The sequence below is a fragment of the Nannobrachium achirus genome (genome assembly GCF_963921795.1).
Source record: "Nannobrachium achirus genome assembly, chromosome: 7".
NCBI lineage: Eukaryota > Metazoa > Chordata > Actinopteri > Myctophiformes > Myctophidae > Nannobrachium > Nannobrachium achirus.
The window spans coordinates 35714600-35739599 of NC_137816.1; the positions used below are offsets into that span (position 1 = coordinate 35714600).

At 41.0% G+C, this 25000-nt stretch overlaps 1 protein-coding gene across 1 annotated transcript in view; it reads left to right on the forward strand.

Annotated features, from left to right (window-relative positions):
• The window catches only part of galnt18b (UDP-N-acetyl-alpha-D-galactosamine:polypeptide N-acetylgalactosaminyltransferase 18b), a gene marked incomplete at its 3' end in the record, with an annotated part of 87510 nt that overhangs the window by 25224 nt on the left and 37286 nt on the right, over positions 1-25000 (forward strand). The window contains exons 2-3 of the mRNA XM_080729557.1: positions 19205-19400; positions 20429-20595. Of these exons, the coding sequence (XP_080585683.1) occupies positions 19205-19400; positions 20429-20595 (363 nt within the window). The remainder of the gene's footprint in view (positions 1-19204; positions 19401-20428; positions 20596-25000) is intronic.

Here is a 25000-nt window from a genome sequence, read left to right on the forward strand (position 1 = left end):
ACACACACACACACACACACACACACAGCTGGTTAAACATTTTGCCTCATGCTAGATGCAGAATAGATGTGCCTCATGCTAGATGCAGAATAGATAGTAGATACACCATAAAAATGCTAATATACAGCATATGATTTGTGAAAGTGACAAACAGGCTTCACAGTTATGTCAGGTGTGTTCATATGCTAATGGTGATGCGATTTCAGATCAATTGCTCCAGCCACTGAGGAGAAACGCTGTTTCAGACAGACAGACAGACAGACAGACAGACAGACAGACACTCACTCACTCAGACATTCGCAAAATGATAGTATAGATATGAGGCATGGTGAGTCCTCGCCATGAGTTTGTATCCACAATGCGGCAGTTTGTCCATTCAGCCGTTTGACTTCTAGATGAAAGAAAACAAATTAGCAAAATGCAGGCAAAAGGCTACACCTTAAGGCCATGAGAGGAGACGTGAGCTGCCGTGGTTCAGTTTATGTCATGGCCGAAAAATGTCCTCATACATGATCTCATGGCCACAACATCGTCATCATCTTTTAATAGGGATGGGTACCTTTCACCTTTGAATCGATACTGTGGAAAGGCTGGTCGACGGTTCGAGGCTCCACAAAGCAGAGTACATTTTGTTGGTATTTTATTTACCTCGCAAGACAGACAGTGAAAGCCAGCGACAGTACTAACAAAAATAAATACTGGCCAAAAGTAAACGTTCCAAAATTAGGAAACAGAATCAACATTTGAAACTAAACTTAAGAAAAACAACAAACAGGAACTTAAGACACTGCTACAAGGCTATGCCTCCATGAGGCCCCTAGCAGCTCTCCCCTGATGCTGTCTCTTACAAGCCTCACGACATACACTGAACTTACCTCACCAACAGCATGCCTGCTCTTAAACAGGTGGGGCAAACCAAGCACAAAAGTAATAATTGAATCAATTATCTCAAACAAGGCAAACCACGGCCCATGAGTTGATATACAATTACCTGTGCTTCTTTAACTCATTTTCAATAAATATACTTCCATAAATATTTCAAGCACCAAACACAAACAATAAACAACTACCAAATAACCAAAACAGACACCCCTCCTCCTCTACAGTGCTTGGCCCATTCCAATCAACAAGATTGCCAGCACTGCAGAGGAGAGACAGGCGACCAACACATAATTAACTTCAGTGACAATGAACCCACATACACATTTAAACTCAGTTAAATTACTTAAAATGTCCTTTGTACAAATATATACAACACAATGGAACAGTCACTTCCAATCCAGCTGGTTGTCAATTGATCAGGTTGACTCAGCTGTGAGGTGTGTGTGCACGCCACTGCACGGTCCTTGATTGTGTGTGTATGCATGTATAGGGCACGGCTGCCCGTGACAGATACGATACTCGATACCTGGGAATCGATAGGATACCTTTTTCGATAAGGTTTTCGATACTTTTTATTTATCATTATTATTATTATTTACCTTACCGGAGAGTATAGACGTTGGATCATCATAATGGACATTATCAGCTATTGTCTGCTATTTTCTCAGTAACAAGTATAATAAAGCATTAAACTTTCAGTAGCCTAACTGTTAGGGATGCGACCGGCCATACAGTAGGTGTGTTCAAGAGTTTCGAAACAAGGTATTGTTTGTTTTTAAGTGAACCGATACTCGGTAGTATCGACGTCATGCGTTCGATACCATTAAAAGTATCGACTTCAGTACCCATCCCCATCTTTTAATTTGTGTTTCTATTAGATAAAACGTTAATAAAAATGTAAAACATAATTACATTGCAATGACAAAAAATAGATCTCATCTAGTAGACACTGACTGGAAAGATACACCTTGCAGTTCTAATGGAACACCTTGTAGCTCACCTTATATTATATACCACTCTCTCTGCATGTACAAGATAATTTACAAGATATAAGATGTGCTCACGAGATCCTGATCTCATGGCCACAAGATCTAGTGGGCACACAGTTCTAGCAGTCATGAGATTGAGATTTTGTGCACATCCATTTCTCAGCAAATACATTAAATGGTGCATCTTTGGGTGCCTGATTCATAAATCAAACAGATACTGATCTCCTGTGATGTTTGCTGCAAAATATATAAATGCTATGTTTGGCCATGCAATGTGTGTTACTTTTTCATTAGGGGTTACACACAGTCAAAATCGGAACATACAGCATGAGAGCTTATCTAGCAGACCTACACAGTAAAAACATTAAAATCATTAAATTAACTCTCTTTTACAGTGTGCTGGACATTGATCCTAGTTTTCCATGTCAATTTGTCCATCATCCAGTTATAAATCAAGATGTTCCCCTCCTGAAAAAATCATATCAATCCCTACACCAGCTGAACAACTGATGCTGCCATGAAAGGTCTCTTTCTCTGTGCCTGTCACCCAAATTCAAAGACCATATATATGCCACGTGGAGTCCACAAATAACAGAAAAGGCTTGCACACTGACAGAATGACATTGAGGCTCTTTGGATGCATTAATATATATTTTGTCATTACAAAGTAAAAGAAAAGGTGACATAGTGAAAAAGTGACACGGAGTGGATTTTTCAGTCCTCAGACCATCATCATACATCATGCCATGCGAACATTATCTTAAGATGAAGTGGGCGAGGAAAAAACAAGAACTTAGCAGCCTTTTAAATGCTATATGTTGACTGGATGTTTGGTCATCTAGTAGGTATTTTTGCTACTGTTTGCCTCCCAGGTCTGTATCTACAGTACGTAGATACAGTGCCTGGGAGGCTGTCTATAACCAAATATTTCATGATAACATGTACTTTAAAATTCATTGTGAATCTGTAATAAATTTGAAATGGTCTTTGCAGAGTCAAACACTCCGTCTCGCATTATGGAGATTTCAGTAGCTGGACAACCATAAAAATTAAATAAATTATGTCTATTTGTGTTCTGTTCTGTGGCATTTCATGTTGAAAATGCATGTCATGTTGTGATGTTGCCAACACAACCTCCTGCAAATAGAACAACAGTGATTTGACACGTTGATAAGGCAATTTGTTCAGAACTACTTAATAGGTGTATTATCAAAGAATAATGTCAGAATCAGGTATTGACTCAGGCAATATGATAATTAATATTAACTTGTGCCAGTCAATCAACAGAAAATATCAGTTTGTTGGCCTCTGATGCCAGATAAATCCTGAAAGTAATTTTCAGTTGCAATTTTATCTGTTGCTATTTTATATTGAAGTGGCTTGTGCCAGTTGTCTGGGGAAATAAAAAAGGTTCAGCATAGTACCATACAGTGCTTTACTCAAAATTATTGTTCAAATAACTCTTGTTCTTATCATGTCTACAATTGCCTGCAACATTTCACCTGCACCCACTCATCAGCATACAGTACATACAACTCCCAGGCACACAGTCATCTGCCTCAGTGGGTTTTACATAAAACCCTCTGTTCAAGGCCCTATATTTATGATACCATTTTAATAGATGACTAACATTGTATGAATCATTGTTACACAGCCTGAATGACTTAGCTCAAGCTTTTTCGTACTTTTCTATGCCCCGAAGACATGTCTTATCACTAGGCTAGCTAGTGCTGAGTGGTGAACTGAGATTTGGGTTATTCTTCCGTAAATACAACAATAACTGAGCGACATTCTCTAGGTCATCCTCAGACGAGCCCTCCATTGTCGCTTCCAGTCATCCCGGTTCTCCATACATCTGGCCAGCTCGTTGGCTCCTGCACCTTTCTTAAATACATCCATGTACCGGTATGTTAATGTGGGACATCCTCATAACCGGTGCCCGTGTGTGGGTTCCAACAGCACCGATTTGCTGGCTAGCAGCTCTTGAGGTCTCTGGCAGGGTCCTGCTAGTCTCATTCAGTTCAATTATATACACACATTTCATATTTAATGTTCTTTCTTAAAGCTGTGGTTGTAGTATCCAGATCAGACAATGAGGCATGCTGCTTACACAGAAAGTAGATTACTACTAGTCTAGTATTTGACACAATAGGGCACTGTGAACGAACGATAAGGATATCCTAGATTAAGTGAAGATGATTAACTGTATTCAACACAAAATCGGAGGAGTATTTTTTTAATGTACTGTGGAATAATCTGTATCTCTTCAGAAAACTCTAATGATGTGGATCTCACAATCCACATGGGAACGGTGTAACTCCAGTGTAATGATCTCAGACTTCATGTTGCCAGCCTATACGACATTCAAGCAAACGACAGCATTGTAGAGAAATATAACAAAACAAAAAATATAAATGATATGGTAAATTGTTTTCAATAACCAAAATAACACAGACAACGTATCTTTATAAATATGGAAACTATTGTGTATCGCTCGATTTCCATTAAATGAATCAAGGATTTCAACTTATTTGCATTTTTACAATAAAACCTTGAGTAACATTGATATTAATATTATGACACTCATTCTTTGTAAATATATGCGTATTATAAGCATAGGTATGTATTTTTCTTCATGTGGCACAGATCAGATTTACATTTACATTTTTTTATTTATTATTCTGTTCTAACCAGGCCTAGGGCAAAACCTGAGGCCTGTGAACCTGTAGAAAATGTTTAATGACACCAAAGTGATTTTCAGTGCCAACACGTAATTGGCCTCAGCACTGTACGATGGATGTAGTTTGCAATGTTTTAATTCAATTCTCCCACCTGTGTGTTCACTTGCCTTTGGCGGCTTCTGTTCATTAGCCACTGTGAAATGAACTCTAAAGTGGTTTTGATATTATCCTGCAGTGGTGAGAATTGTTCGATTCCTGTCTGTGCCGTGAGGCTCCAGCTTTGCCAGAAAACAACCCTCAAGGAGGAATCATGTGTAGTCTAGAGCACAGCTCACAGAAGGAGACTTCCAAGATGAAAAGAGACAGAGAGCTTTTATTCAAAATCACTCGCCCGTTGCTCAGGCAATCAGATGTGAGCGTGCAGGTTCTAGGGGGTGTACCTCGACTGACTAGGGTCTCATTATTCTGCTATATTCAAACGTTGGCATAGGAAACATTGCAAGTGACTGAAATGTTTTGAATTCACTTTGTGAGGAATAAGGACCTCCTGTATTTCCAAGATACCTGGCTTCTTTTGTTCAAAAGGAGCTAAAATATTTCGGCATTTTTTCTAATATGGTATCATTATCCAACATGAATACGAATGAACTTGAACAGGGATTTCTGCATTAGGCCTAGCACAACATTTCTGGTCCAGGAAATGTTCTCACAAAGAACGGGAACGTCTTTGAAAATCTAAGTCACGTCCTGTAGGGGAGATGTCAGTACTTTAATGAGAAGAGATGAACAGAAAGGTGGAGAGATGACTGAGAAGACTGTGGGAAGTAAACATGACCCTTTGTCCAATTTCTGCCACTGCATATCCCCTCTTAGGAATGAACAATGAGGGAGAGGCAGAACCCCAAGACACACCCCTTACCCTCGACAAGAGCCTCGACAAGAGGGAAATGTCAGAAGAGACGTGCCAGCGCCTGATGTGTTCTAACGAGAGAATTTGCCGCTCTTCCAAAGCCATCCAGGCTCATCACATTCTACCGAGTGGGAAGAACACAGAACACTGTCTCCCACCTGATACACTTAACTGATTAACTATGTAACGCAGTTCCTATTTACTTTGTCATATGACAAATATAACTAACCCTAACAACGGAACACTGAATGGCTCACAGTGTTGCTAAAAACTTCCTTGCATCAGTCACTTGCCCTGAAATAGAAGGTTTGCCCCAAAACTAAACATATGCACTGTACATTAATGTTGCTTGACATTTTATTCAACAACACAATCAGGGCAATGGCTAACCCTGGAAACTGTTTGACAGTAAACGTACATGTGGGTCCTGGAGCTATATCCTTCCACTAAGTGCCACTCCACTCTTTAAAATCCATTTCTGAAGCGATGGTCTTATCCATGTTGTTTTGAACTGTGCAGTTGCTGACTGTCCATACTATATTATACCAGTAAGACTCCCTAATCGGGAGATAAGCGACCGCCAGGTCGCATACACAAACTTTAGAAGGCAATCGTAGCCAATCTGGAGGGAATATGGGAAATGGGACAGATCCATGTTGATGACATGACTTTAGAAATACTGTGTACTGCTTTGCGTGATTTTAGGCCAGAATCTGTTGGAGCAATGTCCAAAAATGTGTTTTGCAAAAATCGGCCTGATGGTGCCTCTAGAAGAGGGCCATGTGAGAAATCAGGGGCGGGGGTTGTGATTTGCCATCCAAGGAGTGTGTGTGCAAAGTTTTGCATGGATAGGGGCAACGGTGGTGGAGATAAGAGTAAGGGCAAAAGTGTGATGTGACATGACAGACAGACGGACAGACAGACAGATAGCCGGTGGAGCACCTCCTCACTGAGGATAATCAAAGTCCCGTTTCATATGAAAGTTCAAACAAAATGGCAGCGTGCATGGTTGCCTCGTTTTGTGCTCCTCATCGACCTTGTACTGTTGCTTTTAGCTTATTTTACTTTTTCTTTGTATGATTTTCACCTCTAAAGTAGCCAGCTATTTGAGGTGAGACAGAGACATATTACTGGACGTAAGATATTTGACAATCGCTTTGGATCAATACAGAGTTTTTCATACTGGGAACCCCTGCTCTCACCAAATGTGGAAGATCCACACACGGCGGCAGCCCTACCACGGAGGTACGCTACGCCACGGGCCAGGAAGAACGGAGCGGTGTGCCAACCATCCCCAGTTTCCTTCCCCGTATCCTACTAGCCAACGTACAATCCTTGGACAAGCTGTGGTAGTTGAGAACAAGGATCTCATTCCAGCGGGAAACAAGGTGTTGTAAAATAATCTGCCTCACTGAGACTTGGTTGTCGGAGGAGATACCATACCATGCCATTTTTCGTACCCCCTGGGTTCTCCATGTTCACATAGACAGGTTGAGAGAACTCTCTGGGAAAGGTGAGAGAGGGGGTGTATGTTTCATGGTCAACAGTGCTTGTTGTGATCTTAGGAACGTGCATTCCCTTGGGGACAGCTCCGGGACAGCTTGTTCCACCAGGCAACCAGCTCATGAACAATAGATACTGTGGGCCTGTTACCTGTCTGCCTGTTACCCACACCCACTCTTAGAGGCAGCTCTGCACACACAATCACACACAAAAAAGGTAAACAACAAATGATGACTTAAGTATTACAATGCTTAACTAAGGCTTAACTAATAGTGTTAGTTATTATAAAGTGCTACCGATTCGTCATAGGTCAAATGTTGTATTCTATTTTTTACAATCAAAATAAAGATTAAAAAGCCCAGTAGATCTTCTATTTTTGTTCTGTGCAACACACACCATATGGTGGAGCACATAGCCTAGGGCCTATGCTATTTTTGAGAAACCTCACCTGTAACAACATGCCCGCAATAGGGATGCCAGAGTAAATATGGTTAAGCATGACATTTTAACCTCCAACTGTTTAGTGGCTGATACACCTGTGGTTGTACTTGGAATCACAAGGTGCATATGTATATTGTTGCTGTCAGGCAGACACCAACATTTTTCAGCATTTAAAAATCTTCATAAATCAATGCTATAGAACACCCTTTACATCTGTGTGTTGTGTTGGTTAAAACAAATTTGAACCAATAAAAAATATTAAAAGGCGCTTCTGACAAATCCTCCTAACTCCATTGGATCCTCAAACTGCCGACTAAAGCTCCTAACTCCACCGCCTCTCCCCTGCATTCCTCACAGAGCCTGCAGAGCACACGTTAAACACACTCTAGTAACACAAGTCCGTTAAAAGTAACTATGCAGTGTTGTTAGCCTGATTTCGGACTCAGCTGAAGCTTGTCTGCTCAGAGAGTGGGCGGGTCTATGGGCTGGAGCCAGGCTAATGCAGTGTACCTGCTTATCAAACTTACTGACACTAATGTTATGAAAACCGTTCATTCTATTTCTAAAATATATTTAGTGTTTTCTGAAGGGAGCAATGTGACAAGAAATAAGCTCCCTATGGTGCCGAAGTTCAGACTGATACCTTGGAGGAACGTGCGAGTGAATCCACATTATCAGTCTGGCTAATGCCAGGTTAGCAAAACATAGACAGTCTTGGCCATGCCTTTCACCCTGGCGGAGACAATGATCTTGAGAAGCTCTGCTGTGATGACTAGTGAACATAATTCTAAAGATAGTTTTGAACACTTTGACGTTTTCTTCTGCTGCTGCTGCTGCTGCAGGGATATTAATCATGCAGTCTGCCCAAAACAGCACTCTCATAAAACTTTAATGGGGACGATGACAGCTGTTTTGATAAATTATCGGCTGCATCAAAATCTTGTTCTCATTGTCCTAAGCTGTTGCACAGTTAGAGCTTTTAGTTTGGATTTGACATGACACATTTATGACATTAAACTTCAGACTGTCTGGTTGCATTTTCAGGCATATCAGATCAAAAATCATGTTTTTAGTTTGGTAGTAGTTTATTGTGCTCTGCACATTTCCAAAGCATTAATATAGAGTTTTACTTATCAAATCAGCTTTTCAGACTAGCACTCACGTGTTTAACGCAGTACACACAACTCAGACGAGGAGTGATACGACACATACGATACAATCAAAGCATCACTGACTGAATGCAGCATTAGTACTATGTAGGGATATTCAGTAATCAAAAGTCAAAACAAGCACCCCATAACTTGACACCAATAAGGCAGTGACTTGCCTGTTGTTTGTAGTCATTGTCTCGTCCAAAACCCCAGGAACGAGAGCACTGGTTTAAGCAAAAGTTGAGAAGTGGCCCAAAACATGAACAAGCAAAACAGGCTCAGCCAATGGGTTTGACTCTCAACCTTGCATATGGAGCTAGTTTGTGACATAGACGCATAAAGGACACTAATGCATATATGCTTATGAGACCATAATGTTATCAAAACCCGGTTGAGAGAGATAGTTTTATGTGGGCAGGGATTTTCGTTGCCCTCTCCAGGCATAATATACTGTAGCTACCGGTATATGGTCTGCGTTTGGTGGAGGGTTCAAATTCTGAACTTCCCAATTCTGATGGATTAAGTGTATGCATAATTCATAGGATGTGGAATACTAAATCAAGGCAAAAAATAGAGCAGAGAAAAAGGTACAAGCTCCTTTAGGAATGATTTGGGGGGGAGAAAAATACTTGACATACAGTTATTGAACAGAGAGAATTGTTGTGAGGATTTAAACCACACCACGAGTCATACTGTATGCATGGACTTTTACAGATGCCCCTGTTTGAAGGCTCAATCAATATTGCAACAGATTAAAGGTGCAATAGAGTAGACAACATTCAGCCTCTTATAACACCTCTGTTGCGTAAGGGGTTGTTATTTCCCTTTGCCTATAAGGCAAAATCATGTTGTTTGCAACATTGTAAAAATGCCTTCCTCCAAGCATCTTTCCAAGCAAAGTACTTTACCCAACAAAAACAGAAGCACACATAAACTAGAAAAAGTGCTCTTCCTTGGTGGGGGTGCAAGTTTGCAATTTGCTATAAAATGTGTGTGTGTGTGTGTGTGTGTGTGTGTGTGTGTGTGTGTGTGTGTGTGTGTGTGTGTGTGTGTGTGTGTGTGTGTGTGTGTGTGTGTGTTGACATAAAATATTACTTTTTTTTAGATTATGTTAGTAAAGTCATCAGTTCATCATCAACATATGGATTATGTAAGGGTTTCTAGTTAGTCTGGAAAAATCAAACCTCGGTTCGAAGTGGAGCGGTGAATCTGTGTGTGTGTGTGTGTGTGTGTGTGTGTGTGTGTGTGGGTGTGTGTGTGTGTGTGTGTGTGTGTGTGTGTGTGTGTGTGTGTGTGTGTGTGTGTGTGTGTGTGTGTGTGTGTGTGTGTGTGTGTCTGTGCCTGCACAACAGCGCCCCTCCTTTAACTTGTGTGGCCACTCAAGGTATTGCCATGCTACGGACATACCCAGCCAGCCAGCCAGCCACATAGCCAGCCAGCCACAGACATACCTGTCGATTGGGAGCGCTTTCACCGCTCCAAAAACTAACCAGAATCAACTTTATTGTCACATCACAGGTTTACAGGCGTAAAGAAGCGGGTGAAATTAGTTTTTGTGTAAACTCTTGTTTTCAGAAAGAGAAAAGAATAAAGAGGGGGAGCAAGAAGGAAGAATTCTAACTAAAGATATCTACATACTGTACATAGCATATCCAGCTATAAGTATGTAAATGAGGTTAGACATGAGGAACAATAACATAGCAGCAGGTATGTTCATGGACATTAACCATGACACAAAATGAAGCATAGCGTTAGTTTATGCAGGACACGTGAGTCTCGCCCGCCTCAGCTGTAATCAGCTGTCAGTCAGCGCCTTCCTATTCCTCATTCACTCTGCTGGTCATTATGTCATACTCCAATCAGAGCTCACGCTCTATATGGGAGTCTCCTTTGAATTTGGCTTGATTTCACTATAGCTCTGCTTGTCTTGTATCCGAAGCTTCGGATCCGCTGCTGCTTAGCTGCCTCCTCCACCCCCAGCCTCCACCTTTTAACTCATACAGTGCCATCCGGCCACAAGGGGCGCTAGAGTGCCAGAAATGTATCCATAGACCTTCATTATAGCTTTCGTTGACCCTCCCCCAACTGGCTTGTGTTTTCACTCCAGTCAATGCTATGGAGGACGAGAGGAGGAAGCTAGCTGACACGTAGCCAAAATGCTAACCCATTTAGAAGCGCGATCTAAAGCTATTTCAGCCGCAAAAAACTTTCTCTTTGGGTCTGGGAACACAATCCGGAGAAAATCCTGTCTAAAGATGTGATTTATTATTGGAGTGGGCGGCGCGATGCGGCCGTTAGCGCGAATACGGCCCATGGATGGCCGAGTCTAAGTCCCGGGCATGGATGGACGTCTAGACCGGGGCTTCGTTGAGGCCTCCGATAAAATAATTCATTTCATTAAAAAAGCCGAACATGTTCGGGATAGGCATATTGGACTACGTTCCGGAAGCGGCGCTGAACATTTGGTGAACATTGGGGGGCTCAAAAATGTATTTTAAACCATTTTTAATGGAATATATCGTCGGACCATGTAAAATGGCTAGCTGGCTAGCGTAGGACGAGCCAGGACCACCCACGACTCTACAAGCAGCTCAGGGTAAGTCAATTAATAAAAAAAAATTGTATTGGATTGAAATAAAGCCGAACATGTTCGGGATAGGCACATAATGAGTTAATCAGTGTCAGTGGCCAGAGTCTGGCATAGGCTCAGATACTTGTTATTTTATGTCTGCTGATTCAAGCTAATAATTATGTAAATGTCTTGTTATCGTGCTACTATTGTATCCCTATGGGGGATGCTTAACATTCCCTGATTTTGCCCAGCAAGCAGCTTGGATACAATTCAGGGAACATCTCAGAAAGCGGAGCTTTTAACAGTTAACACCAAGTTTAGCTGTATTCCATTTGTTGCAATAAATGCTTAAATCTACTTTGATGTGAGTTTTCCTGACTAAATGGTGGTACAATACACATGGTAGATTGTGATCCACATAACATACAGTAGACATGGTAGATTGTGATCCACATAACATACAGTAGAAAAGTAAAGTCCATGGTCCAAATTAGCCGTAACAAAAAGAAAGCAATGATCACAAATACTGAAAATCCTTGAAACATACTATATATTTGTAGAAATCAGTCCGGAATGCACTCTGATGGCTGCTATCATAGGCTTTAAAACTGATTTTGGCAAATAATTAAATAAAGGAGACAATTGCTTACATTTTGGGTCCTCGAGATAATGCATATGCAGAGGGCAGTGTACAGGTAAAACATCTACTGTATCACCACACGATTTACCCCCAGGGTGTCAGAAAGAATAACGACTTGTTTTTATAAATGCAGGGTATTTACCATTCCAAATGCACAAGGAAATGGAAACAGAAGAGATAAAATCACTGTACATGGTGTGGCGGTCTTATCACTGTGAACTGAAGAATATCAGCAAGTTAGATATATGTTTCTAACCTACTGTACATTGTGTCGAAATTGGATATTGTTAAATGGTCTGTTGTGCCCTGAAAACGTCAAATTGTTTCCTGCAGTTTCACAGTAGCTTGCGGTCCCCAAGAATTTCACTCTGCTAGTTTTTTTCTGTTTTACATGGATCTTTGTAGGCTACAACAATTTTTAGGCGTCTTACTGGTAATATATTATTATTAAAGTTCACCCCCAAAATGACTTTTTTTTCTATTGATTACTCACGCCATGGAGACTTGAGTTCAATGATATGTTTTCGTATTTGTTGCATTCCTAAGGAAAAAAAAAAAAAAAAATATATATATATATATATATATATATATATATATATATATATATATATATATATATATATGAGGACGGGCTAGCTCCCAGAGTGTCCACGACTGCAGACTACATTCCCGCCCGCGGATTAGACACGTCCTCTCTGCGGATGGAACGGGAATTAGACGCGTCTGCTCCGCGGACGGAACGCGGATTAGACACAGCCTCTCCACGGACGAGACGCTCCACTCCGCGGCCTTGTACACAGTGGTGAACTGGCTAAGTCCCCAACTCCCAGTTTAACAACCTGTATGGGAGGACCTACCACCTAAACCTAACCTTAACCCTAACCCTAAGTAAAACTAACGCTGGTGACATGCTAACCTGCCGACGCTTTCGGAGCTCGACACTGGTGATGCTAACCGGATGAAAAGCTCTGTCCTCCCATCCTCCCGTCCTTGTAGATCTGGTATTCTTGCCGAATGTTCCCCCCAGAATAGGGTTGCCGGGGTTCAAATTTTTTATGTAAAAGCGCATGGTCCAATTCTGCTGCAGCGTGCACACCGTAAAATCCTGTGTTAATTGTACCTGTTGTAACATGCATGTAAACTTGGAGTGTGTAAAATATTCCCAACACAGTCTGCCACACATATCGTTTACACGTTACACTCTGCTGTGGCAAAAACTTGGTTACCGGTATGTACACTGTACTTAAAGCTGATGTCATGCATAATCATGACTCAAAACCTTCTGCTTTTATATTGCTATGCTTTTCTTTAACCATGAATATAAAACCGTGTTTTTATACCTGCTGTTCTTTGATGTGATTTATTTTGCTTGGTACTGTATGTTTTCCACATGAACAAAAAATATTTTTGCCTTCCGTATTGCCATTATCATTGCAATTCGTTTTAATTATGCACTTTATGTTTGATAGACTTTGACTGTGTCTTTCTGTTATTTGATGTGTTTTATGTTCTCTATCCTCTCTTATTCTAACTATTTAAACACTCTCAACATTGCAGACCTGTGATTGCAATGTTGAAAGCTTGCACAAAAAATATATATTTTGCACCTTTAATCGTGTGATGTGACAATAGAGATAGGTTTGATTCTGCTTATGATATGTAAGCCCTGCAGTACGTCTCCATTTGGTGACATTTGTACACACGCAGAGTTAAATGAACACTGAGGATTTTACTATGCAGTTACAGTACCACATACCAGCAGTGTTTGCCTGTTCAGTCCAACTGGTATCTTTCAGCCTCAGCCTCTCTACTGGTGAACAGACATTCCTAACAGACCATCCCCTGCTGTGCACACAATAGGAGCACGCTTTCTGCTGCACTACGCCAAGCTTAGCTTCTGCTTACACACGCACGCATGCACGAACGCACACACACACACACACACACACACACACACACACACACACACACACACACACACACACACACACACACACACACACACACACACACACACACCTCCCTCTCCCTCCCTCTCCCTCTCCCTCTGTCTCTCTCCCATTGCCTTGGGCATTGTACTGTGGTTAACTTGAGGTTAGTCGTCATGCTTTGCTGACTCTATACATCCTCAGTGGGGTTGGTGTTTTAAACTAGTCCCACAACAACCAACAGTGTGTGTGATCTGACTACTTGTGCTACCCGAGGAAAATGTCATCAGCATTCACCATGCTTACTGTAAAAGCAGGGTGGTCCACAACAGTCAATTGTGCTAAAGAGAGGGGTCGCTATGATCGATATTCCTATCATGCCTGTCATTGCTGTCAAAGGTAAAATGGTCTGCATTCACACACAAGTGTTGGAGTTAACCATGCACAACCTGCTCATTGGGAGCAGCTAGGCGTTCAGTGTCTCGCTCATGGACACTTCAACAAGCAGCTAGGAGGAGGAGCCAGGTATCACACCGGGCTCTACCTCCAGTCCTGATCCACTCCTGAGGTCTGTGGGCAATGGGCATGTAGTTGAATAGACTCTTCAGATTCTCTTCATGTTTTTAAGCAGCTTCCTTTGGGACAATGCTCTCCGCTTGCACAGGTTGCCTAGGTTATCCTATCAACATAAAACACTAACCCCACACCCCACCCACTGCTTTGGAGTTTTACTGCAGGGGAAATTGCCTACGAAGGGCTAATTAATCAGCAGCACAAGCTTGAAATAAATGAGGCTTCAAGCTCATTTGCTGGGATTGAAGCACTTTTAGAACTGTTATCCTCTGCTCAGTCCAATCACTGGGTTCTCTTATCAGGACCTAAGATGCACTCTCTGCTTCGGAACACTGGAAGTTGAAAGGTTCGGTGTTTTCAATTTGTTTAAGAGTTTAACCACTTAAGGCAGCCCTATTTTATACTTGATGCTGTGAGCTTCAGCTATTTAAGCTGAGCTGATCTACAAGCTCATAACCGTATCATGTCACGTTGGATCTTATCCCTAAAACACCTGCGGCTGCACTACCCCTTACATTATGCATAGCTGTGGTTTGCTTGCCAGTTGTCACGTACTGCTTTTAAAAGCAGGCTCCATGACCAGAGGCTCACAGGACAGTCATACATGTACAGTCAGACAGACAGAGATTCGGTGAATTCATAGATAGATATTATATGCCCAAAATAACAGCTAGCACTTTAATGAACATGCTATTCTGACTTGCATGTTAGCAGTATTGCAGGTGTGTTATTCTTTCATTGATGATTGTTTAGTCGTCACTTCCTGTGGTGCTGCTCTGTGGGCAACACGGGTACACACCTGTGCGGCTGTTTGTTTTGCTTTTTATATATGGCCGGTATGGCATTGTGCGAGTACCACCCACACCCTATCTTACTGTGATCAAAGGAAGCGCTGTGGTCTCTATACCACTATGGAGATATGCAGATCCTTTGGAATCGTTCTTCAAAAACCTGCAAGAGGACAGTGTTCCACGCAAAAGAGGACATCTATGATTCTGAGTAACACATGGTCAGCCATGAATAAGAGTACCGTGAGTCCTGTACTATCCTGCTTTTCACCAAGACTTGGTTACACCCAAAGATACCTGACTGTTGTTTTGGTCGTCACACATTCACTCTGAGTCTCTGAGGCTGGACTCACACATATGCGTGAAACATCTTCTCCGTATCGTCTGAGAATGGCCACTGGGGGCGCCGTACTAATGCATTGTCAATGGAAGGTTGTTTGGTTTTTTGTCGTTGCCGTGTCTCTAGCTCAACCACAGCCTGTCTTTTGGCCAAGAGACACGGCATGTGTGTGGGACGCCTGACAGAATCGAGCTGTCAGGGAAAAGCAGAGGCTCAGCGTGTACCTAAATGACAAGTGGGGCAGACGGCACACAGTCTGAGAGAAAATCTATAATCCTGATGTGGAACTGTTACTGTATGTGCGAGTCTCAGGCCTTTTTCCCCGACAGTACCTCGAGTTTGGTAATAACCTCATGTGACAGGCTAGAGATTTGCCCTAAATCCATCAACGATGTCTTTACGCAAATTGTCAACAAGAAGTCCAGATGGTAGCTCTGCTTTTCACTAAAAAACAGATGGGTTTTTGGTTTGATGTAGTAATCAGATTTTGCTTCCGGATATGTCTTTGTCTCTTTTGCAACTACACCCTGATTTTCATTTAAAATGTACACAAAATGTGCTATTATGCATTTTGCAACTCTGTTATGCAAAGATGCCACTGACAGATGCAAAGATGCAATATGCCACTGACAAGATGGCCGCTAGCAATAGTGCCTCAAATGCTGTGACTGAAACAACATTTCTGGTGCTGGTGTATGAACTTGAGTAGCTAAAGAAAATAATGTACAGCTTACTGGAGTGCTGCAGATAATGTAGAGTATGGGGCTTTTAAGCCGTGACATCATTTTGTAGGCAGAGGAGAACTCTGCCCCCAGAGCATTTTCTGTCCCTCGCTATTTCAACAGATCCGAGACAAAAATAACGACTAAAGTATAATTCTAACACTTTCCTTTCAACAACAAAGAGAAGAAAAATGTGTAAATAGTAAAAAGATTAACGGAAACTGGGGGAAGAAATTCTCCTCTGCCTACAAAATGATGTCATACCCAAAGTGTGCAGCTACATATTTCACAGGGAAGCCATGCCATTATTAGACTCTGGCCCTACTATGCAACGTGAAATCCTGTGAATCAACAATAGTCTCCTCAGATCTTGCCACACATTTCTTAGATTTAGCTTTGTCTCCTAAGGGTAAAAAGCAGGCGAACTGGAGATTCAACTCCGGATTATTGGCTTCCAATGAATTCTGAAAATTCATCTATGAAAAGATTTAATTTTTTCATACAAACCAATAAATCAGTTTCCCCTTCCTTAAGGGAAACTTTTAAAGCAGTATTGCGAGGAGAGATTATTTAATAAAATGCCAGGGCGTTGAAGCAAGGAAAACAAGGACAACAAGAGTTGATGGATGCGATTCCTCATGTGGACAGACAGTATGCTATTCTACCTCCTCAAGCCCTGTGCTACAAATAGAGAGATTAAAACTTCAAACTGAGTTTAATATCCTTTCCACCAACAAGGCAGAATATATTTAAGGCGTTCAAAAGGAACTTTTTATGAATTTGGTGACAAAGCCAGGCGGCTACTTGCGTTACAGTCACAGCAAAGCTGCTGGATCTTTTAGGATTCTTTTCTTTTCTTTCTTTCTTTCTTTCTTTCTTTCTTTCTTTCTTTCTTTCTTTCTTTCTTCTCTCTCTCTCTCTTATTTCTATTTCTCTGCAAAAAATAACTGGATACCGGGGATAACTACAGTTAACAAACTTGGTCAAAAATGTTATACCCCCCCCCCCCCCCCCCCCACACACACACACACACACACACACACACACACACACTTTTCTTTCTCTCCTCCACATTCTGTAAGTTTTCACATCACATTGAAATAACAGCTTTATGCAGATTTTGTGGTGATATTTATATCTACTCTGCTCTATTCTACTCCTGCACTGTACCATGTTTAACTTTGGTGGAACCTTGGGTTGTATAGCTAGCTCAGCATGATATTTCAGTAAAAATATTGTCGATCATCTCATCTTTATCTGTCGCTTCTGTGCTCTGTGGTTGAAGAACCAGAATGTATACAGTATATATAGTCCTGGTACTTACATTTACACACCACTGTTTAACTATGTCTAGGGATTGTTCAAGTTGGTGACATAATCAAAAACCACCTTCAAAGTTCAGAGTCAGGATAGTCAGTGTTATCTTATCCTATCATACCTTATTGTACCTATAATTATATCGTACCGTATTACCTTGTGTCTCTTGTGCATGATAGACTAACAATAATACTGCTAACAAATTTGTCTTTCTTGCACAACATGCCCAAATAAATATAGGCTGTGACAGTGGGCGGATGCACACACATGCACGCACGCACACGCACACACACGCACGCACGCACGCGCACACACACACACACACACACACACACACACACACACACACACACACACACACACACACACACACACACACACACACACCTGTACCCCCACACACTATATAGAGATATCCAAGGGTATTATTTCTGTAATGTGATTAATCTAATAATGTCCTGAAATTACATGAAAAAAAGGTCGTAGTCTGACGGTGATGTTGACTAAGCTTTGATCAGCAAGTCTGGCTATCAAATGATAAGTCAAAGCTGATGTCCTTGTGTGTACTGTGGTATTTTAATTAGGGCTCACACAGAGATTAGCCTACATACAAACAGCGCAAAATTGTTCCTGCTGTGCCACAGTGTTTTGCTCTTCAAAAATATCTCATTGAAATAGCAGCTTTATGCTATATCTACTCTATTCCACTGTGACTGCAAGACATCAGTGTGTCAGCCTAACCTGATGTTGAACTTCATTGGGTTGTATGGCTACCATGATATTTACATCCAAATAATGTCATCTTTATCTGTCGCTTATGTGCTCTGTGGTTGAAGAACCAGAATGTACAGTATACAATACAGTATATATAGAATAAGTCCTAGTACTTACATCATCAAAGTGAAGGAGGTGTATTCATGTTATATTTCCGATGATGGGAGTTCTCTAGTGCCATAGAAATTGAAAGGTTGTGTGCGACATACCACCTTCATAAGAAGGAAATAGGTGTGTGTGGGTTTTTGTTTTCTTCTTCCTTCTTTACTTCCAATTCCTTGATCACAGAGAACAGAAGATAAGATGAGAAGTGACAATAAAAAATGTAAACGTACAATACAGTATTTCATGTCCGGACCATACAACACTGTTTTAAACGGCAAATGTGAATGGTGATCTTTCGTGGTAATGCAGTGTGGACAAAACTAACTGCACTCTAATCTATCCTTCATTAATTTTTAACACACAATTTCTCTCAAGGACAAAAGAAAAGCTTACCTGCTATTTAGATTGATTTTCTTTGCCAGTTTATGTTTTATTTAGAGGAGAGTTGTAGTAACACAAGAAACTGAGTGTATATAGAGAAGGATGTGCAGGTCTGTGGCTGGAATCCAACCAGGATCTTTGCAGTGAACCCTTTTCACTGCAGCCATTTGACAGGTAAACGCTGCTGCCAGCAGGAGGTTTATGCTGGCACACATCAACACCTAAATGAAACACACCCACAATTAATGTAATTACTTTCAACTGTGTTTACCTGTGAAAATGATCTATGGAACATTTCATAGCGTAGCACCTAAATCAAATGTGCTAACTGTACATTTTATTAGCTGCAGCTGTGTTTACCCTGTTGGACCTTCCTTGAGACATCTGTGAAAAGGGTCCACTATGTGCTCAATGCACTACCAGAGTCAGCTACCAGGATTCTCTTCGAAATATATGTTTCACATTCCATAATATGTCACTATTTTTGTCTTCTTGCACCTCCTACAGAGACTCCAGGGAGGGGAGAAAATGGTCAGATGGACACGTCATTCTCTGACTCGTCACTGTTTGCCCACTGGGGCCAGGAGTTGGGCCCGGAAAACCAAAGGATAGCACTGAAGTTGTTCCAGTACTATGGTTATAATAGCTACCTTAGTGACCGGCTGTCATTAGACAGGACCATCCCAGACCTCAGGCCTGATGGGTAAGATTACAGGTAGCATATACCTACAAATAAATGTAATTCATTTTAGGAACAGCACTTATCCCTGTACACTTGTAAGATTTTGTAAGATTTTATTGAAGGGATAGCCCCTTGAGATTCAGCATCTCATTTTCAAGAGGGACCCATAAGAACATGACATACAAAAGAACATGAACAGCAGACATACCGGTATGTATACCAGACAGGGATACAGAAAATTCTTACACAGATAGCTAACTTCTCACTGTATAAATATGTAGATCGATGAAATCAAGTGAATTGATGGATTGATTGATTGATTGATTGATTGATTGATTGATTGATTGACAATTTGGGGCAAATACAATAAACAATTCAGCATACACAATACTGTAGTATCACTAGTAGTGTCTACTCAAATACGAATACAATTTCAAATAAAAATACAAATCAAATTCAATTAAATTACAAATAAATATACAAATTCATCACATTCAAATGCTTCACATGCTATTTTACTCTATTTTACTCCTCTTTCTTTTTTTCTTCTTAAGGCTATTCAAGGTATGCAGATTTTAAATCATTTGGGATTTTGTTCCACCCCCATTTGTGTAAAGAAATGTGTTAAAACACACTAGCCCTCGTATTCTGGCCATGATTGTCTCATTCCGAAAATGCCCCGAAAATGAATGCGGTTATGAACCCTATCAAATTTAATAGACCATAATACATTTTAAATGCAAAATTCTAAGATCAATAGGGATCCACTTCAGCTTCATGAAATGATTTGGACTAAATGGATTTTGACCCTATTGTTTCACCGATGCTTTCCCACCCAATGAACCTTAAACTATATTTTATATGAGTTTTTCTTTCAGGGATATTTAGCTCGATTTGCCGTGTATTGCAAGTTAATTTTGTACTCTAGTGCCATGTAAGCCTGCCAAGACAGAAAATCTCTAAATTAACCACTAGTTGATAAATAAAGCCTGCTTTATCTCCACTACACTATATGATAACATTTCCAAATTGTTTATTTGTCCCCACAGATGCAGGAACATTACATATCCTTCAAATCTCCCTCAAGTGAGCATTGTTTTCATCTTTGTGAACGAGGCCTTGTCTGTCATCCTGCGGTCTATTCACTCCGCCATGAGCAGAACACCTTCTCATCTTCTCAAAGAGATCGTCCTTGTAGATGACAACAGCAACAATGGTAAGAAACAAGCATAAGAATGCTACCATAAGTGGAATTAACCACTTGAACCCTATATAATGAACGTAGTTGACTAGGTCTACTCCTTTTTTTCAGTCAACACTAGCCGATCTACAAGCTCACAACGCGTCACTTTGCAAGGGGGTTGTGAGCTTGTAGATCTGCTATTTTTGCAGATTCTTTGCCTCAGAATAGAGACACTTGTGTGTGAGGATTGTATAGTAGGTGGTCTGTGGTGTAGCTCACATCACATTCTGCTCAAAGCATATGGCACATTATAGAGTAGTGGGATTTGTCACTGTGGATGATGCACTGTTAGCCTTCGGCCTGTATAGTGTCTGAGTGGTAATCTCACGTTCTTAGTAATTACTCCTCTTCTCTTTATTGTCTACTTCCTTTCCACATTCTACTATAAGTCTTTCATGTTATTAATTAGCGGTTGTGCTCATTGGATTGAAACTATACCGTAGAAGAAAAATACTAATTAGTGGGACAGACAGACACTAAATCTGCCTCGAGGTAGACGAGCATTCAGCAAGGTAATGAAGTGTTTGCACATATCAGTGTCTGCATGTATGATCCCTAATGATTACAGCCCATTTGACAGGGCGTAGCCTAAACAACGCACAGTCTAGAAGACATCCGGCTTATGCTCTGAACATTGGATTGCTGTGCTGTGCTATTAATGAGAAAATGGTTGGCTTCCTGTTCGTAATAATGCCACCCCATGCTGGTACACTGAGGATGGATGATAGAGCTGAAGTCAACTGTGAAAAGTAGCCTAACAGGAAGAGTAAGACTTAAAATACATTTTCATGGCAGCAAGCAGAGCCATGCAAATGCAACAAGACTGTGTCAATTTTGAGGCAAAGTACCGTAGACTGTGGTTCTTGCAACAAGGAAACTGGAAGTTAGAGATGAACCATCATAAATAAATGATGACCTGCAGAATAGGTTTATCATGAAAAATATTCTTAGTGAAATAATCTATACAAACAATGCAGTATATGTATATATACTGTATATATAATACCTTATCCTGCATCGTGCAACTGAAAGGAATCCTGTTACATGGCTGTGAAAGCTCAGTGAGCTGTAAGAACAGCCCTCCTCCCCCTCATGCCACTATTGTCTTACAGTGCCATATTACCCAGAAACCTGAGACGTGATCCCGTATCTAAAGTTACCATGCATTGTTGTCCCATGTATATTTTTGTTCTCTTGCTGTCACTGTTTTGCTTTTCCTGTTTGTCTTACTGCTTGTGTATGCTACTCTTGTTGTTGTATTGCCTGATGTAGCAGATAGTCTGACCGACGCTTGTGTTCTGGACTATATATGATTTATGTCATGTCTGTCATGATGTAGTAAAGGTGGTTGCACACTGCTGCGTTTTTCGGGCCGAATATCGGAGTGAATTTCGGAGCGCGTGAATAAAAAAATCAACCTCACGTTATGTCAGTCACGTTTGCACACTGCCGCCCGTTTCGCGCACCACTCGGTCCCTTGCTCTCTCTATCTCTCTCTCTCTCCTTGCCCTGAAAAACGCATTTCGCAACGAAAAACGCAGCAGTGTGCAACCAGCTTAATGCTTGGAAATGTTTTTAACTTTTGATATTATTTTATCCCTTCCCTCAAGAGCCTTTGATTCAGGCCGCCAGTTCTTAATGACTTGCCTGGTTAAACAAAGGTTAAAAAAAGAAAAAAAGGAAGGGGGGGAAATCATTCAAAAAGTGAGAGGAGAAAAATGCTAAAAGGTTACTCCCTGGCCTCCAAGCTCAAGTGGATGATTACATCCCACAATGTCTCCGATCTTTATCACATCATTGTAAGGCAGAGAGAAGCCTCTTTTAGCTGCTTCGGGGACCCAAGTCACACATTGACATTTTGCTAATGACACTTCAACCTGTTTGCCTCAGCACTGTCAGATGCCTTCTGGTTGGAATCTCTTTATCGTTATTACCATGATTGGAAATCTTATCTAGGCTAAAGACCGTCAGCCACTGCTCTGGTCCAGAGGTTGTTTAAGGCATCCTCCCATGCGGCTAACCGAAAGGGTTATAATAGTCATCTGCCACTGCCAGAGATCACCCCCATAAGGACATTAGCATGCATGAGACAATGAGACATGACACCAAGGGAAAGAAGGGCAAATTGACTCAGAGGATTCCTCCTTAATTGAAGATTGTCTCTCGAGCACTGACATGCATGACTGTTTGGCTGTGACAGGGCTGGGGCACATGTGTTAGATTAGAAGGACTGTCACACGATTCATCATTTAGTGAACGGAAAAGTTGTGTGTGTAATGGTCGAGTCATGCTTTGGAGACAATGAAAATGTGGAGGTTCTTCCTTTACTGTAGAAACATTGTTGTTCCTCAGATGAACCTGTGTCTCACTCATGCTGTACATCTGCAGGATCTGCTGTTAGGGGCGATCTGACAATTAGACTGAAGAGTATAGAGCAGGGGTCTTCAACGTTATCAGGCCAAGGACCCCTTAGCTGAGAGAGAGATGAAGCAGGGACCCCCAGATTCCATATAGTTTCATCGTTTAACAGCACAATCATCAGTGTATTTTGGATTCATGTCAGTTTGTGTTTTCACTTTTCAGATATGTAACTTGAACCGTCAAAACGTAATAAACTTGACCTTTCTCTCTGTACTTAGTCTGCTCTTTTTCCCCTCTACACCAAACCCCTTTGCCAAAAATAGACGATCTACAAGCTCACAACGTCTCGCGCTCTGTAGATCTGCTATTTTTGGCTAAAGTTCTCAGAATATGGACACTAGGATTCAAGTGGTTAATATAAAAAAAAAGAGAAAAAGGTTTCTATCACACAAAGGTTTGGAGGACCCCCTGTAGTAACTCTGAGGACCCCCTAGGGGTACCGGACCCCCTGTTGAAGACCCATGTAATAAAGTATAGAGGAGATAATAGTAGAGGAAACCCAGATCACAGCTGCTGTGAACACTGCAGCGTGCAAAAAATTGTCATTTAACTATAAAGAATGACATCCACACTGCTACCCCACCCCACCAGCTACCTTAGGATTATAAGATTTGCAGCTATAACAGATGTTAGAAATGACATGTTTTGAATATAGAAACGCTTAATGATACATAATCAGCCATGCACAAAATGGATCTCTCCATGTGTGCATTAAGTCACATACCATGCATCATCATATTACACAAATATATAATTGATTACAGTACACTGTCAAATTAAGTTAAATGAACACTCACTACACATTTTACTGTGTAAAGTAAACCTAAAGACTAGTAAATCACATCCAGTATTCTGTTGTTTCGTTTTTAGCTCTTATTTTATGTTTTATATAATATTTATGAAGGGTAGCATGATTATCACTCACCCTCCCTACTTTGTCACTTTTTGCCACACAGAAAAAAATTGTTTGTTCCTTGAGTCCAATGTGTTGCATTCCAAAGCCTATTACATTCCAACTGAGCCTCAACAGTATATAAGTCATAAAAGATTGATGTTCTTGGTCATCAGGCTTTCCAGGGGTAATGACGCTGTTACTCAATGTGCTTTATTATGATTTCGTTATGAAACATTACACTTCATCATTCTTACTTCCAGTTTTCACACTTCTGAATATTGTAATTATCTACAATGTTGTATGCATCCGTTGAAACTAAATTATACATGAATGGCTAGAAGTGGTAAAACTTCATCAGCAGGCACCCGTCCTCCTGCACGTGGAGATAAGAGATTTTAGGGTAGTGTGTGAAACATGATCAATCTTTGTAGAGGAGGAAAAAAAACATTTGTTCTGGTTACCCTGTTCCTAGTGGATTGATGAAGGACACTCATTGCCCAAGGATAAGCTTGGTCAAACAGACGAAATAGAACAAATCAAAGTGTGTGTGTGCGCGTGTGTGTGTGTGTGTGTGTGTGTGTGTGTGTGTGTGTGTGTGTGTGTGTGTGTGTGTGTGTGTGTTGTGTGTGTGTGTGTGTGTGTGTGTGTGTGTGTGTGCGTGTGTGTGTGTGTGCGCGCGCGTGTGTGTGTGTGTGCGTGTGTGTGCGTGTGTGTGTGTGTGTGTGTGTGTGTGTGTTTGCGCGCATGCGTGCGTGACGCACACACTGCCTTAAGGCTGCAAATTCAATATTTATCTCCAAATGGTTTAAACAGTTATTCTTTAACATGAATGATTATTGTATATATATAACAATAATATAATTTCATAATGAGATTCTGACTATATTGTTATATTCTGCATATTCAAATATATTCTGTCTTTGCAAACACAAGCCACTAAGTAGCTGATTTATAAGTAATAGAAAAATAGAGAAAAAAATAGATCAAAGTGCAAATGTTGTCCAACCTCAAATATCTCAGTGTTTTGGGAATCTTGTGGGAGATAATGTAATTCTCGGATCT